We start from the raw sequence: 15,389 nt of genomic DNA, 5'->3' as shown, positions 1-15,389 counted from the left end.
ATTAGACTTGATTTGAGGTTGATTTTATCTGCACATCCCTAGTTAAATTCAACTACAATGTCACACAGTTCTGAACAGTCTCTTAGGTTCTCCAGAATTATTCTTCAGGCTGGATATTTTGCAAAATGGGAATGGGAAGAGAATGGGAATGCTGTCGCAAAGATAGCAGTTTATAGGAGCCTTATTATGAGGGCTGGAGAGTTATGGATAAATAATTGGATTAGCCTTCCTAGGTGCTAGAAAGATTTGGGGCCCAGGGCTACTGAACACATAAATTAATATGGTTATTTCCCCAGAGCCTTTGGATGGGGTGGACGATAAATGTAATTAATTAATTAATTAATTAAACTGTAATTAATTAATTAATTGAACTGTAAAGCTGGAGATTAATTTTAGGTGGTACACTAGATATAAATATAATTGAAATTGGGTAATATTGCCTAGTGATTGGAGGGCACTTGAACCCTCTACCACCACCACCACCACCACCACCACCGAGTTAAGTCACATCTTCAAAGGACAGAAGATTTTGTGATCCTCTGGCTGTTGTGTGTGGAAGGAATAGGTGCATGAATAGCTAATAACCTTATTAATTCAACTGATTGTAGAAATTATGTTTGTGTTGTTAAGGGATCTATATATTTAATTCTCTAAGGCATACCCATGGCTAATCCTATGCGTGGCAGTTGCCAGATAGCCACGGGTGTGCCGCCTCTGGCTGTGGGCGGCGAGAGAAAGCACCGCCGAGCAGTGAGGGGAAAGCACTGGCCAGGCCTGCGGGTGTGGAGGGGAGGGAAAGCACTGGGAGGGGGAGAACGGACTGGGGCTGAAGGGAGGGAGGAGAGACAGGGAGAACTAGGGGCGCAGGTGCTCTGTGCCAGGTCAGCTAGGTTTTTTTTTAATTTTCCCCTTCTTTCTTTTCTTAGTTATACTGTATATACATATTTCCTATCCATTATTATATTATAACTATCATGCGATGCTGTAATCTTTAGTTACAATAAAAATCAAAACACCCCAACAAACCTAGGGTAGAAAGAGATAGTTGGATTGTTTTTTAATATCTAGCCAATCTCCTGCTCTAGACTGAGGAAGAGGTGGGCTCGATTAGCTTCTTAACAAGTTAGATTTCACTTTGGGGATTGTCAGGCAGAGAATGGCTGAATGGCAGGAGGGGGGCAGGGGACACGGAAAGAGTGCCTGGCTTGTTTATGTAGTTCTGAGGCAATCCTAGCTGGTACTTGGTACAGTCTAAAATTCCTACCACCTGATGAGTGTTGATTGACCCTACTGTGAAAGGAAGTCCTGGTTTTGTTCTGGTTCCTAATAAAAATCCCATTACAATTGGCATTAAATGAATCCATTGTTTGCAGCAGCTGAGAGTTTTCAAAGGCTTAAAGGATTTGCCAACTGCCCGATTTTACATTCATAGGGGGGAAAAATGCACCTCTTCTCTCATAGCCACAGCCATGAGCTCCTCCTGCAGTTTTACAACTCAGTATTTTCCTGAGTATCATCTACGCTATCTCCTGTTTTAAGCCTTTTAACCACTGAAGAGTTTGCATGAGTACAGTAGTTGCATGAAACTATAACCATTAATTTCAAAATCACTCCAACACAACCTTCACTTGAAGGTCTGGGCAGGGCTACACATGACACCTCATTGATTACTCATATTTCACCCACTAATGAGTTTGAGTGAAGCCACTGCTGCCTCTGGCCACCTCTGCTGGTGGCCACCATCTCCCCAAACCTGTCCCATGAGTCACAGTTGTCCTCCTCTGTTGTTCTCCTGCCTGAATTTTGAAGAACCAAGAGAAGGGAGCAGAAGGGGATCGATTCCTCTTCTACTCCCTTCTCTTGGTTCTTCAAACCCCAGAAGTGAGAGAACAGAGGACAGGAAGAGTGGCAGTGGCTCTTATGTTGTTCCTGGGAGGGAATGGAGTATGTAGGAGCAGCAGGGGGAAGAACATAGGAACATAGGAAGCTGCCACATACTGAGTCAGACCATTGGTCTATCTAGCTCAGTATTGTCTGCACAGACTGGCAGTGGCTTCTCCAAGGTTGCAGGCAGGAATCTCTCTCAGCCCTTATCTTGGAGATGCTACCAGGGAGGGAACTTGAAACATTCTGCTCTTCCCAGAGCGGCTCCATCCCCTGAGGGGAATATCTTGCAGTGCTCACATTTCTGGTCTCCCATTCATATGTAATCAGGGCAGACCCTGCTTAGCTAAGGGGACAAGTCAGGCTTGCTACCACAAGACCAGCTCTCCTGTGAAGAGTAAGGATGAGTGGAAATGGGGTGGGTGGAGGGGGCAAATGGCTGTGCAACCCATAGAGCATTCCATGGGGTGGGTGGCAACTGGCCAGGCCACTTCAGGTGCCATGGGGGCTTAAGCCAGGCTTGCTGTTCTCTGGCCCAGTGAGGCTTTCACTGGCTATTATGAAGATGAGTTGGACTACTAAAATCTCCACGCACAAAAATCATTTCCTCAGTGGATTATGTGGCAACATTCAAGTAGTCAAGATTTAAGACAGAGTTCCCACCCAAGTATAGAATGTGATCACCAAACTGAAGGAACTGAAAGGCACAAAGCCCATGCCAAACCCCAAGAGGAGCGAGCACATAGTCTGTGTGACAGTCCCAAGAAAAGAGAAAAACTGACACATGGTTTTCTATAGAATAGTGATGGCACAAAAACAGGTGTTTGATAAGTTGGGGACATATCAGATCTGTCCGGAAGAACCGCACTGATCAGCTGTTGGCTTCTTGGTAAAAGAGAGTGTGGTGTAGTGGTTAGAGTGTTGGACTAGGATTGGGGAGACTCAAATTCAAATCCCCATTGAGCCATGAAATTCACTGAGTGACTCTGGGCTAGTCATGTATCTCTCACCCTAACCTACCTCACAGAGTTGTTATGAGAATAAACATAACCATGTACACCACACCGGGCCCCTTGGAGGGAGAGCGGGGTATAAATGTAAAAATTAAAAAAAAACCCACGCCCAACAACTTCTAAAGCCCTGAAGAATGCTAGCCCCAAAGCCATCCTTTTGAGGAGACCCTGCTTCATTCCTCTCATGTCAGTATTTTTGTATCTGCAAGAGTACAAGCAAGGGCTGCTTCTTCAAGGCCTGAGCCTTGAGATTTGCTAAACTAAAATGTTGTAAGTCTTCAGAAAAAAAGCAATTTAGATAGATAGATAGATAGATAGATATAGATACACACACACACATATAGATACATATGTATATACATATGTATAGAGTATATATGTATATACATATGTATAGAGTATATATATATACATATGTACAGAGAGCCAGCGTGGTGTAGTGGATAGAGTGCTGGACTAGGACCGGGGAGACCTGAGTTCAAATCCCCATTCAGCCATGAAACTAGCTGGGTGACTCTAGGCCAGTCACTTCTCTCTCAGCCTAACCTACTTCACAGGGTTGTTGTGAGGAGAAACTCAAGTATGTAGTACCCTGCTCTGGGCTCCTTGGAGGAAGAGTGGGATATAAATGTAATAATAATAATACACATATAAATATACATATAATGCAGGCGGGATATGCTGTACAGTAATTTTAAATCTAGGCATTTAAGTGTTGCTTGCTGTATAACTGTATGGCATTATTGTTTGATATGGCTATAACTTGAGTATGATGGAAACCACCTTGATATTTTTTCAAAAGAAAGCCAAGAAAAAATATTTAAATCCCATAAATGGTTCACCAGTACCTCTTGTACCTCTTATACAAAGCCTAGCATTGAAAGGACCACGAGTCCTGTGGTTTCCTTAGGTTTACTGGATTTGCCTGCATAAGAAATCATGATTTTACAAGACTGGTAAGAAAGAGAAATCTGATCAATAGACATTTGTTAGCTATGCCTTGCTTTAAAAAGTCAAACCTTGCCCATTTCACTCTAATGCTGTACTGTATATTGAAAACAACAACAACAGAGGAAATAAAAGCGTTGGCAGGTATGTTTGGACTTCCTCCCAGTGAGGAAACAAGTCTTGATAATAAGCAACATGTTAATATTTGACTAGTACGGAATGAGCTATGTGGAATAGCCATGTTCTGCTACTTGCTTATTTGCTTTACCCAGATAGCCTGTTCGGTTGCAACACTTTGCTTCCTCTCTTCCATGATTCAATAACAACAAGTAGGCTTGGAGCAAAAACTGTTGATTACTCATTAGAACTTCTTCTCACACGACACCTACTGAATGTAAGGAATTCACTACCCACTGGCACAAGGTGGAGTGATAGCCACTTGTTAGGTGGTTTTTATAAAGGGTTGGACAAAGTCTTGGAAAATGTGTCCATCAGTGACCATCAGCTAGAGTAGCTAAACTCTGTGCTCAGAGGCACATCGCCTCTATTTGCCTGGTAGTGGGGACAAGGGAGCTAGAGAAAGCAGTGCATTCTGTTGCACTAGATGGGCCCTCACTGGGTCCAGCAAGGCCATTTGTATTTTCCTAGAAGGGATTCTAATAACAGGTGAAGTCTGGATGGAATATCTGGCTTCAAGGGATCTCTGAAAATGACCAGTGTATCCATCCTAGTATTTTGTGGCCAGAGGTGTAACTACTATTAGGCAAGGGGAGGCGGCTGCCTGGGGGGCCCCACGCCTCGAGGGGCCCCCCAGAGACAAGTCACATGACTATATATTGTGAAGTGTATGTGTGTGTATCAGCGAGGGGCCCATCTTAAAATTTCGTCTCTGGGCCCACTCCAGCATTGTTACGCCCCTGTTCGTGGCTCACATTCTGTGCAGCATTAGCAGGGGCCGCATGCCCAGAAATGCTGGGCATTTCTCTTTGCTAACTGGGCAAAGAGGCACCTTTTACCGTGGTGATTCTCTTTATCTAGCAGGGGGAGAGTAACTGGCCCTATCCACGCCCAACACAGTACTTCCAGTGACTGTTGCTGGTGTCTATCTTATGTTTCTTCTTAGATTGTGAGCCCTTTGGGGACAGGGAGCCATCTTATTTGTTATTTCTCTTTGTAAACCGCCCTGAGCCATTTTTGGAAGGGCGGTATAGAAATAAAATAAAATAAAATAAAATAAAATAAAATAAAATAAAATAAAATAAAATAAAATAAAATAAATAAATGCTGTATCAGAGCATAGCCAGCACGTTGCTGAACAACCACTGCATGTGAATTGGGAGCGGGAAGTGATTCTTGCTACTGTCTTCCCTCCCAAAGTACTTTTTGGCTTCAGAAATATGTCCCTGAGGGTCACGCTGACTTCTATACATGAGTTTGCCTTGCTGTATCAAAGCACTTGGCTCTACCCAGGAACCAGCAGTGTTGCGGCATATGCCTTCCTCAGAGGCATAAACACAAGAGCTGTATCCAAAATATATATTCTGTACCACTCAACTTTTCATGGTGCAACACTCACCTGGATTATTTACATTGTTAGGTAATCTATTTTAAGACAAATAGACAATTTGGAAAATGACGATGAAGGTGAAGAAAGGCTGAAGGACCTAAGGACTTGCTTGATCATGATATTTTATTTATTTATTTATTTAACATATTTTTATACCACCCAAAACTTACATCTCTGGGCAGTTTACAACAAAATAAAAACAGAAACTAAAACATTAGTTAAAACAAAAACAAAATGTTTAAAGCATTACAGCAATTTATTTATTTATTTATTTGGTAGTGCTTGATCAGTTAATTTGATTTCTTTACTACCTTATCCTCAAGAAAGGGCAGGTTACATTAGCTCCATGCCTTGGGGGATCTAGGCCAGCCAGGTATCTTTTTAATTTCATAGTCCCGAACCATTGGAGGCCATTTACATTGGCACATTTTAATGTTTTACCAACTGCTATTTCATTCTCTGAGCGCATCTGTCCTTGTGATGTGGGTAAAGTGGAATCTGTGGGACATGTTCTTTCGTATTGCTCCATTTCCCACTCCACTTTTATTACACCGATTTTAGTGAATATGCCAGACAAGTCTGATGAGTTTTATTTATCTCTCCTCCTATCAAATCAGAAGCTGTCTGTTTCTGATGGAATTGCAAAGTTCTGCTCTGTTGCTCACTCCATTTGACAAAAGTTAATTAAAGTGACATAATTCAAATGCTTTCAAACATAAGGATGATTAGTTATATCAATGACTATTTGTAGCCTCGAACATATTTTATTTCTGTATTTTATGTATTTTTGCAGGCCACCTAATGGCGCAGCGAGGAAATGACTTGATTAGCAAGCCAGACGTTGCCAGTTCGAATCCCCCCTGGTACCTATATCGGGCAGCAGCGATACAGGAAGATGCTGAAAAGCATCATCTCATACTGCGCAGGAGATGGCAATGGTAAACCCCTCCTGTATTCTACTAAAGACAACCACAGGGCTCTGTGGGCGCCAGGAATCGACACCAACTCGACAGCACACTTTACCTTTACGACTGCAATAAATCAATACATACAATAACTCCATACTTTAGCCTCACTGTTTTGTGAAGCAGGGTAGATTGAGACACAGTCACTAGTTGAAATTCATTCATGGGAGTGTTATGGTTATGTAGGTGGTGTTGAACATGAGTTCTATATGGCATCCCACCCTGGCCTGGGGCGGGATGCAACTAAATCTCATGGTTTTTCTACCTTGAAAAATTACTGCTTCCGACTATTTACTAGCCAGTTCAGCAAGAACTGTTAATGGTCCTGAATCACTGTCCCAGTTGATTCAAGGCCATTAACAAAAAGCTCATACACTGCCATACAATAGTTTGGGGTTTTTTATATCTTCAGTGGTTCTGGATGTTGATCAACTGTAGAGGCTTTAACAGGAGCTACAAAACAGAATCTGCGTTTACTCATGCCCACAGAACTGGCCATGTATTCTAGGGCAAAATTTGTTTCTGTACCCAGGAATTTCTCTGTGACTGAGAAATCAGAAGATACCATTTAAGCAACACCATAAGCAAATAAGCTCCGAGTATGGATGTTAAATGCTGCAGACTTAAACCAGTGTAATAGTTATTCTCTGTCCCCAGGGAACCCTTGGAATTGTAGGGGTTTGTGAGGGTATGGCAAGTCAACCCTAATAGAGAGTTCTTGGCATGTCATCAAATAATAAAAATGTCCAGGATGTGTCTCCTTTTGTGGGGGAAGGAGATTTAACAGTTAAACTTAAAGTTTGTACTGCAAATATGTGATTAGAATAGGGAAACATTATGTGCAGGAAAGGTGATAACAGTCTTCATAATATTGACTAGTATGTTCGAAATAATGTACATCAAGCTATATTTAGGTAAACTATAATTTAGTACCCTATGAATAAGACTAGCAAGGCAATGGGACAGGCTTCTCCAAGGAACAGGCAGTGAAGAATTACCTTCCTGGAAGAAGATGCAGAGGATGGCTGGGTTAAGGAGACTATAGTTATGAGGATCCCTACTTCAGATTTGGACATTACCACCTCTGAAGCAACCCCCCCCAAAAAAATTATACTTCTTTCTCTGCTCAGTTTTTTAATGACACCAAGTGGCTGAGGCAGGAAAATTGCATCTCTCCAAACCCTGCCTCCTAAATTAACTGCTTCACTTTTCTTTATGGTAAGACCAATCCCGACATTTGCTTTGTGGTGCAATCATCAAAATATCAAGAAGTCTACCTACCCTCCTTTATGGCAAGACGCACTAACTTTTGCTTGTGAAATATGTTTTGTGCAACCAATCTTATTTTGTACCAATTGGAAAAGCTTCCATCCATTGCAAACATGGGGGAACCTGCTTTCTCATAGAAGTGCTGATGCTGATCAATGAATTATTTTATTTTATTTTATTTTATTATTTTTACATTTATATCCCACTCTTCCTCCAAGGAGCCCAGAGCAGTGTACTACATGCTTGAGTTTCTCCTCACAACAACATTTCAGCACATGCTAAAATCTTTCCCACTGAATGCATTAGTATATAACTCTGACTTTGCACCCTGTGTTTGCAAACTTGGGCATCACAGCAGCATGCTCATCAGAAAGCTGGGTTTGGCTGTGGCTTTCTTTGAAAATGATCACATCCCCTGCCTCCAGATCTTTGTGCTGAGGCCCCTGCTAATGGAGCAAAGAGGCACCTTTTAAAAGTGGTGGTTCTCTTTATTTATCAGGGGGAAAGAAACTGGCCCTATCCATCTCCAGCACAGCACCCCTCCAGGGGCTGTTGCTGTGTCTATCTTATGTTTCTTTTTTTAGATTGTGAGCCCTTTGGGGACAGGGAGCCATTTTATTTATTTATATCCATGTAAACCGCTTTGGGAACACTTTGTTGAAAAGTGGTATATAAATATTCGTCGTCGTCATCATCATCATACAAACAGCCCTGATGGATCAGGCCCAAGGTCCATCTAGTCCAGCATCCTGTTTCACACAGTGGCCCACCAGATGCCACTGGAAGCCTACAGGTAGAAGTTGAGGGCATGTCCTCTCTCCTGCTGTTACTCCCCTGCAACTGGTACTCAGCGGCATCCTGCCTTTGAGGCTGGAGGTGGCCTTTAGCCCTCCAACTAGTAGCCGTTGATAGACCTCTCCTCCATGAAGACCTCTTAAAGCCATCCAGGTTGTTGGCTGTCACCACATCTTGCGGCAGAGAAATCCTCTTCATCTGTTTGTGCATTAGCTTGCACATGACCAAAAATTGAGAGTGCACACAGCTCCTGAAGAGCACTTGTCCTACCCACTTAACAGTCATGTGAACAAACAGAAGACAGCTGTGAGACTTTCTGTTGTGTATGAGGGAAATGCAACAAACTGTGTAGTACCAGTGCCAAAAGTTAATCTAAGAAGCAGCTGAAAAGTATCACCAGTTCCACATGCATGTACCAGCTCCTTCCACATTTTAGTTAATCAACTCTTTATCAGTGGAGTCACACTCCTGTGCAGAAATCTGAGCATTTTGAAGGCCATTGCATTCAATATTTCTAAGGCTTTTTCAAAAGGAAAACTCAGAACTGCACAATGGTTTGTGAGCGTGATTTGCATGTGTAGCATGCACCACTACAAACACATACAGTACCTTTTCCTTGTACACATATTTTGTTGCCTAGAGTCACATTCCAGAAAAGAATCCTACGTAGAGTGGGAGAAAATCCTCAGAACTGGGAATTTGAGAGCACTATTGTAGGCGATTGTTATATTCATTAGTGAAGACTCTGGGAACTTAACAGTAGAGTCTGCAGGAAGCATCTTTGGTAGGGGAACAAGAAATGAATATGCTTGATCTGGGTTCTCGAGAAGCCTGGACTACTCACTTTACTTTTCTCATTATCAGCTCTTTTTATATCATCTAACATAATATGACTTTTGCATGATTTGAATTTTTGCACTGCGCAGCTATGAACTGCACGTGTGTGTGCGTGGAGCGGGGGTTCCTAACTGCACACAGGAGCCTAGGAACATGCCTTCTACAGAGGCAGACCATTGGTCCATCTAGCTCTGACTGGCTGTGGCTTCAGAGGGGCTCTGACCCCTGGACTTCTAGGCCAAAGTCCAGGGCCTCCACATTACCTGCGGGACCCCAAATCCTCTCTAGTCTGTCTCGCATGGTGTGGCCACTTTGCCGTGCTGCTGGCCCATGCTGCATCGGTCAGCCGAGTGTGACCTCTGCTTTAGAGACAGAGTGGGGAGTGGGGAAAGAAATACGTGGGATGGGAATAGATTAAGCTGCCTGCTGAAATGTTTCTGCTAATGCATATTTGCATAAATATACCTTTTTAATATTCTTACATTCTTGTGAGTTCAGTTGCTGTTTGTGCCCTCAAGAACCCATGTGTTAAAAATACTGCATGTGTCACGGGGTGTGTGCATGTGTGAAGGGGGATGAGGCTTCATTGGGGTGGGGGGGCTCCAGGAGAGGGGGGCCTTCAGTGGGGGGCAGGGGGGGCTCCAAAGGCCTTTAGTCCAAGCTCCAAAATGACCTAGCCACACCTCTGAGTGACTTTCCAAAGTTTCAGTCAGGAATCTTTCCCAACCCTACCTGGTGATACCAGGGACTGAAACTGGGACCTTCTGCATGCAAAGCAGATGCTCTGCCCATGAGCTACCACCCCATCCCCACATTTTGTGTCTGGTTGCGTATTTTTCAAAGCTCAGAGTCACTTCTTGATGGTGTGAACTTCTTTTTCTCAGGAGCATTCAGAGATGCCACCTTCATTTTCTGGGGCAACCTGTATGTCCTCCCCACCTTATGTTCTTCTTCCACTATTCTTTTTTTATTAATTTTCTGGAAGCTGCCTGACCCAAACAAAATGACTTCACGGCTTGCAGAGTGCCTCCCACTCTCTTGCTCTCCCTCCAACCCAAACCTTGCTCTGTGTGTGTGTCTCTCTCTCCTTCCTTTTTTTATTTAGTGGGCTTGCTGATTAGAAAAGAACCTAGCCCCCCCTTCCCCACCAACAGCACGATTGTCACCACCAATTAGTGCATTGTTAGGGGGCACAATGGAGCTGTAGCTGGGGGAATGGACTGCTTTTGTGCTTCTCCAGTCGGCCGTGGGGGCAGTCAAGATTCATTTAGGGCCTTACACAACATGGACCAAAAAAAAAAAATGCTACCAGAAAAGTAAAGAAAGAAGGAGGCGGGGGAGAGGCATCTGAAGAAAATGGGGGAGAGGAGGGGAGGAAAGGAGGAGAGGAGAGAGGACAACTCATATGGGAAAAGAAGCGGGTGGGGGGAGAAGTCTGCTATTCAAAGGTTAGGCCAACCTCATGAAAGACCCAAGAGGCAGCATCTCATTGAAGGCTCCCCATTGGAACACAAAAGGGAACTAGAGCTTAATAGTAATTAGTGGGCTAACTGTGCAAAGAACACTGTGCCCCTTTAGTGGATTGTTCCAACTTTCCCTCCCCTCCCTACTCTGCTAGACAAGGGGGTTGAGGGGGAAGGCGAGTGAATAGAATTGAAACAGGGGCTGGGGGGCAGTCAAACTCCATTCCCCACCCCATTTTGCAGTGACCTATTCAGCCCTTCTTTTTTGACAGGTAAATTGGATTGTATTCTCTGCTAAAGCTTGTGGTCAATTACGCAGGTGTGATTTTCAACCAGATTGTGACACACAGGCCTAGTTTTGGGGGAGTCAACATTTTCCTTGTTCTTTGAATTTTTAAAAGAAAATCTATCTTTCCCCTTTTTGCAGCCAGAGTGCAAACACTTTTGGCAGTACCACTTTTATGAATTTATATTGCACGATTCAAGAGCTGTGGGCCCCATTGCTTTCAAGGCAAAAGTCAAGTAAATGCACAGCATTCTCTCTCTGAAAGTGACAAGGGCACATCAGCGCTTAACTTTGGCTGAATCTATAGCAAACACGGATTATTTGGAACTTTATGAAAATGGGAACAGGCTGGCATGGGGGAAATGTTTTCTACAAGTTGTGATAAAAAGACAGAAGAATCAATGTGTTAGCCTTGCTCTTGGCTCAGACATTGGTATCAGCTCTAGCACTGGTCTTTCAGGAGGTCTAACCTTTTCATCAACCCAGACTACTTTGAGGAGCTTGGTAATGGAGGGCCCTTGGGGACTGCAGATCACCTCTGATGCTCCTCTCCCCCATCCTGGGCGGGCCTGGGCCAGGGTACAGCTGGGTCAAAGCACCACTGGTACCCCTTTGCATATCAGGGGGAGGACAGTACGAGGTTTGCCTTATTGGGGGAGGGCAGTACAAGGTCAAATGCTTTGGAAATGACAGATTTTATTATTTGTTTCATCCACCTGCCTTGTCAGAGGTAAAGCTTGATGGCAGAAGAATTTATACATCATGATATACCATTCTTGCAATTTAATGAAAATGAACATGGTAATGGGCACCCACAAAAGTTTAAAATATTTATTTTCAATATACTTTTCAAGAGTGGTATTATTTTATACTGGCACAGCGGGGAAGCAAACTGCCTAGCGAGCAGGAGGCTATTGGTTCGAACCCCACTGGTATGTTTCCCAGAATATGCGAAACACCTATATTGGGCAGCAGTGATATGGAAAGGTGCTGAAAGGCATCATCTCATACTGCGCAGGAAGAAGCAATGGTAAACCCCTCCTGTATTCTACCAAGAAAACCACATGGCTCTGTGGTCACCAGGATTCAACTCAAGTCACCGGCACAACCTTTCTTTCCTTTCCTACTTCCCCAAGTAGGAAGGAAGTTCCAGAGGCAACCTTCAGATTGGTTCCCTTTAGGTAAGCATTTTCTATTTGTTGAAAGACTGAGCTGTGAATTGGGACTTTTCCAGTTTGAATCTTGCCTCTGCCATGAGGCGGGTTGCTTTAGGCAATCCACTCCCTCTCAGCCTCAGCTCCCAAGATGCAATATAAAGATAACAATACCTTCAAAGATTGTTGTAAATATTACATCAAGATCATACATGTGAAACACTGCACATGCAGGAAAAGTGCAATAAGATGCCAAGTAAGCATTCTGAGCTCTTAGCTATACAAAAATCAAGACAAATGGACATCGCATCACCTGATGGTCATAACATAGCATATTTAAGCAGTCTGCTAAAGGCATTTTCACCAACAGAGAACTTTTTGAATGCCAGCTTATTTTAAAAGGTAAATAATGCACTTTTAAAAAAAGTTCTAAAATACACAATAGCAATGGGCCCTAATTGATTTGAAGGACCCATTTAGATTCTGCTGAATCAATAAATGTGGGGAAAAGCGGGGTTGGGTGGGTGGGTAGGAGTTATTTCATCTGTGCTTGCATAATTCCCAGATTCATTGTCTCTAATAGATAGGTATTTACACAACAAATACTTAATGACTTTCTTTGACCCCAAAAATCTATCATTTCAGTTTCACAAATGGGACTTTACTCTTTTAGAGAAACTATGCTTAATCAAACATACACACACAAACACACCTGACATTTTAAAAGCAGCACATTCTGATCTTCCAGAAAACATTAAGCAACTTTTCAGGCCCACACATGATCCAAGTTATTTATTTATTTATTTCTACATTTTAAATCTCTCTCTTCCTCCAAGGAGCTCAGAGCGGTGTACTACATACTTTAGTTTCTCCTCACAACCACCTTGTGAAGTAGGCTAGGCTGAGAGAGAGAAGTGACTGGCCCAGAGTCACCCAGCTAGTATCATGGCTGAATGGGGATTTGAACTCGGGTCTCCCCAGTCCTAGTCCAGCACTCTAGCCACTACATCATGCTGGCTCTTCAGCCTCTGTGTTCCAGCCTAGAACAACCTGGTGAGGCACTGAGACACCCAACTTTGACTATATGGCAAATAACCTGCTTGCTTTCAACAGAACAACTGCTTTATTTGGGGTAAACATGAGGTGAGGTGACGCATTTGCCTCCAGAAGCAGCTTACTGGGGTGCCAAGAGGACTACAAGAGGCCCACCACGGCTGCCATAATGGGAACAGCTCTCTGGGACCAATCTGACCCCTGTAAGCTTTTGTCCAGTCTGAAGTATGTTTAAACCTTTGAGCCATGGAAGCTTTTTCCTAAAGTGAAAAGCATGTGAGAAAGTGCATGATCTGGATTGGAGGAGAGCTAGTCTTGTGGTAGCAAGCATGAACTGCCCCCTTTCCTAAGCAGGTTCTGAACTGGCGAGACTGTGATGCACTGTCAGATATTCCTCTTAGGGGATGGGGCCGCCCTGGGAAGAGCACCTGCATGCAGAAGGTTCCAAGTTCCCTCCCTGGCATCTCCAAGACTCCCGCCTGCAACCCTGGAGAAGCGGCTGCCAGCCTGTGTAGACAATACTGAGCTAGATGGACCAAGGGATGGACCACTCAGAGTATAAGCAAGCATCCAATGAACCATGGTGGGGACAAAGTGCTAAAGTCTCTTACCTCCTGCTGTGCTTCCGAGCCAGTTTTCGTACCCCACCAAAAGGGGACAACTACTGGGTCCACAGTCACATCTGAAGTAACATCTAGTTTGACCCTCATATAGAATACACTGGCTGGCACCTAGACTAATCAAGTGTGTGTGCAGCGAGCGCACAACATGCAATGGGGAGGGACACGTTTTTAAAATCATTTATAACAGCTTGCCTAATTCATCAACACAAATTGATCTGGTAATGTTACCCTTCTCCTACCCAATCTGTTTAATCTCATAGTGTTCTTACTGATAATCTAGCAGTTTCTTACTAGTTATTAGGAAGCAAGATACTGGGGCCATTCACACGACCGAGGGGGGATAGCAGAAATGGTGGGAGGACGGATTGTGCCGCGCCACGCAGTGTAGAGCTCTGGAGGCTGGGACAATGCTTGCTGGCCTCCGGCTATCCCACAATGCACCACAACACAAGCACAGTGCACTGATGGGATCCCCTGGGAGGCAGGCTCTAGGCACCCATCTCTGTGTTTGTTCAGGCTGAATGCAGTCCAAATAAACACACAATCCCAGAGCTGGGGTGAATGGTGCACTTATGCTCTTAACCCCAGCTAAAAGCCTGAGTAAAATGCTTGGATAGGTGGCGCTGTCCCCTCGGGATCGGGCCCAATCCTGGCGGTTCTCATGTGCAGCCTAACCTAGCCTGGGTTAGATTGCATGTGAGAATAGCCTCACTATGTTGCTGCGGAGAAATGTGGATTAACAGCGGCTGCAAATATGTCCCTGCCATGGATAAGGTGAGATAATACTTATTGAGACTTACATAGGGTTTAGACATCTCACTCACTCAAGCTTTTGGAAAATCCTATCAACAGGAGGGGGGGGGGCGTGAATCTTGTGTATCTCTTTAGTGGCTTATGATGGAGGAATTAGTTTCGGATAAAGAACTGAGGAAGACCACTAGTCCTGATTCACATGTGCACACAACTGCATGAGTATGCTTCCGGTACAACCACATAAACTGACATGTTGCTCATGTGAACAGCTTACCAAAGAATTGCAACAATGTTCTCTCTCTCTCTTGGAAGTGGAGGAGGTACCTTTCTCTGAGAGAATGTTAATAGAGCATATAATGGCTAAGAACCAGAGCGTTCCTGCTGAAATCATACCTTTGCATGAACAGACTCTAGCCTTAGACAAACAACAATCTCTCAGCCTCATTTCTTTGTCTGCAGCACGGGGAGAATGGCTCTTATATCCTTCACATGGTCATTGTAAGAGTTGCTGAAATCATATTTGTAAAGTGCATGGTATATTCAGAAAAATGGTATATACATGCTATGTTTACTGTTTTCAGGGGCAGCATAAACACAGAGGTGCCACTTAAAAGGAACAGCTGTGGTGATGGTTCAAGCCATGCCAGCATGCCACTATCGGACAGTGCAAAACGGGCCAGCAGACCTACTTAATCTAATAAGACAAACTCACAAGGAAGAGATTGTGGGGGAGGGGGAGGGGGAGGAGGTAACATGCCAGATGCCAATCAAGAAGAGAT

General features: G+C 43.8%; 1 protein-coding gene across 1 annotated transcript in view; it reads left to right on the top strand.

Moving 5' to 3' along the window:
* Positions 1 to 6,474, top strand: part of PLEKHM3 (pleckstrin homology domain containing M3) — a 129,565-nt gene extending 123,091 nt beyond the window's left edge. Inside the window, exon 8 of the mRNA XM_053282784.1 lies at positions 6,206 to 6,474. Coding sequence (XP_053138759.1) covers positions 6,206 to 6,233 — 28 coding nt within the window. The 3' untranslated portion in view covers positions 6,234 to 6,474. The remainder of the gene's footprint in view (positions 1 to 6,205) is intronic.
* The last annotated feature ends 8,915 nt before the right edge of the window (positions 6,475 to 15,389 follow it).

Source organism: Hemicordylus capensis, chromosome 1 (assembly GCF_027244095.1).
Source record: "Hemicordylus capensis ecotype Gifberg chromosome 1, rHemCap1.1.pri, whole genome shotgun sequence".
Classification (NCBI taxonomy): domain Eukaryota; kingdom Metazoa; phylum Chordata; class Lepidosauria; order Squamata; family Cordylidae; genus Hemicordylus; species Hemicordylus capensis.
Note: the sequence above shows the minus strand (reverse complement) of the source record. Positions and strands in the feature narration are given on the sequence as shown.